The sequence below is a fragment of the Pteropus vampyrus genome, unplaced genomic scaffold (genome assembly GCF_000151845.1).
Source record: "Pteropus vampyrus isolate Shadow unplaced genomic scaffold, Pvam_2.0 Scaffold371, whole genome shotgun sequence".
Taxonomy (NCBI): Eukaryota; Metazoa; Chordata; class Mammalia; order Chiroptera; family Pteropodidae; genus Pteropus; species Pteropus vampyrus.
Window position 1 is genome coordinate 206749 of NW_011889152.1, and position 2302 is coordinate 209050.

Here is a 2302-nt window from a genome sequence, read left to right on the forward strand (position 1 = left end):
GGGCCCTGGCCCCAGGGACCGGCGACACCCCAGCCAAGCTGGCGGACCCGCAGCCCCGCCTGCCTCACCTTCCGGCCTGCTGGGGTCCAACTGGGCCCCGTCAAAGGATGAACACAGGGGGCTGGCCTTGGTTCTGTCCACACTGACGATGCGGACCAACTTCTGCGGTCCCCCAGGGGGCTGCTGGAGCGGGAGAAGTGACGAGGAGCTGTCAGAGCCCACGCAGGGCCGGGGGCCAGGAGTCCGCCCCACGCGGAACCCAGGGCGCTCCCCGGACCTGCGGGCTGTGCCCACTGAACCGGCAGGAGCTCGGGCCATTTCATGGGGGAGGCGAGGGGGGCAGGAGAGGGTCCTCGGGCAGAGCCCCCCAGCAAGGTGTCCACAATGAGGGCGGCTGCATCAGGCAGGAAGGAAGGGCGGTGGCCCGCACAGCCCCGCTGCTGAGAGCCTGGGGCCACCCTAGCACCTTGCTCAGGGCGACTGAGTGTCCTATGTTGGGAGGACACGGAGCCACCCTCGGAGGGAATGAGGGCGCGGTGCAGGTAGACAGGCAACGGAGTGACTGTGCCCACGGCAGAGAGAGGGCCCACTAGGAGAGCCTGCAGGCCGGGCGCAGTGTGTGGCCCTGGTGAAGCCCGGGGGCCCTTGGGGGGGACACGGGGTCACCTCCACGTGTGAGTAGTCTACCGCTCCACATGGGACCCTGGCCAGCCCCCACCCCTCTTCCAGCCCACTCGAGATGGGGCTGGGACCCTCTAGCAAAGGAGGGCTGGACCGGGCGCCCCCTCCCGCAGGCGACGTGAGCCGGGGGAGGGGAGGCAGGGAGCAAGGCGGGGCCTGCACGGGACCCGCGGCCAGGATCTGGGCAGCTGGCCGGCCACCTCACCTTGCGGGCAGCGATGCGCGGCTGGGCCATGTCCTGGATGAGGGCGACGAGCAGCTGCTGAGCCCTGCACAAAGGACAGCCCACTCCGCTGCCAGGGCTGAAGCAGGGGTGGCCCCCCCGGCGCCCTGAACACCTGCCCTGCCCACAGCGGCTCCCACCCTGCACCACTGCAGTTCCCGGGGCGTTTAAACACGCGCGGAGCCTCAGCTGGACTTCTGAGGTGACAGGGTGTGGGCCTGCCCCTGCTGAGCTGAGCTCCAGGGGACGCAGATTTGGCGAAGCCCAAGAGGCGCCGGGCAAGACGCCACGGCTGATCCAGGCCACAGTTCTCAGCGGGGGCGGGAACACTGTCCCTGTCCCAGGACTGAGGGCTCCCCAAGCTGGCGCCAAGCTCCGGTGTGACTGGTCACCCTGCCTCCGGAGGACGCTGCCCTGTCTGGAGACACTCTGGGCTGTCGCAGCCGGGGGCGGGGGGACAGGGGTGCTGCCCCACTGTGCTCAGGACAGCTCCCGACAGAGGGGGCCAGCCCCAAATGCCAAGGGCGCTGAGGTCGGGGAACTCTGGTCCCGAGTGCTCCTGAACGATCTAGAACTGAGGTCCCCATCTTTCCGCAAACAAACTCGCCTGAGCGATGCAATTGGTGGGTGGCGTCCTGGGGATTCCACGTGTTTGGGGCCCCAGGAGGGGTCCTCCGTGCTGAGCAGGGCCCGGGGAGGTCACCCCGGCAGGTCCCGGCAGGTCCCGCCCGCTCCGGGAGGCGTGGCAACCCGGGACAGCACTCACTGTGAGTAGTTGGGGACGGTGCCGTGCTCCACGTCCTTCGTGCTGTACGGGCCGACGCGGTGGGCGTGCCAGCAGCCTTGGCCCTGGCACAGGGTGTCGGTGACATGCAGGATGTCACTGCAGTGCACCTGCAGCTCCCCCTCCGCCCGCCCCTCCATGGCCAGGTTGACCCGGATGTAGAAAGAGTCCCCCGAGGTAGCCACTTTGGCCTCTAGGTCCTGGACCAGCTTCTTATAACCTGATCAAGGACAAGAGAACAGATAAGCCCGGGCAGTGATCCCACAGGAGGAAGGATCTGGAACGGGAAAGGAGGAGAGAAAGAAGGAGCCCCTGCCCCATGGTCTCTGGAGCCACTGGTGCGGGGTCAGTGGGTGGGAGGTCCCCAGCTGCCTCAGGGGCCTCCGCAGATTCGGGGCACAGCCTGGCTCTGGACAGGCCACGGAGCTGATATTGGCATGGCCAGGGGCCCACAGAGATGGGCCTAGGTGGCTGGGCAAGACTCAAGAGGCGCCCTCGCTGGGGGGTGTGTACCCTCCACGTTGACCTTCACGGACAGGCAGCAGAAGCCGTTCACCCTCCTGAGAAGTCCCACAGCCTGCTCCAGGGTCGCGCCCTCCAGCACAGCCTTGAAG

General features: G+C 68.0%; 1 protein-coding gene across 1 annotated transcript in view; it reads right to left on the reverse strand.

Moving 5' to 3' along the window:
• Window positions 1-2302, reverse strand: part of CARD14 (caspase recruitment domain family member 14) — a 29325-nt gene that overhangs the window by 4966 nt on the left and 22057 nt on the right. Inside the window, 4 exon segments of the mRNA XM_023523015.1 lie at window positions 5-183; window positions 887-950; window positions 1671-1908; window positions 2202-2295. Of these exon segments, the coding sequence (XP_023378783.1) occupies window positions 5-183; window positions 887-950; window positions 1671-1908; window positions 2202-2295 (575 nt within the window).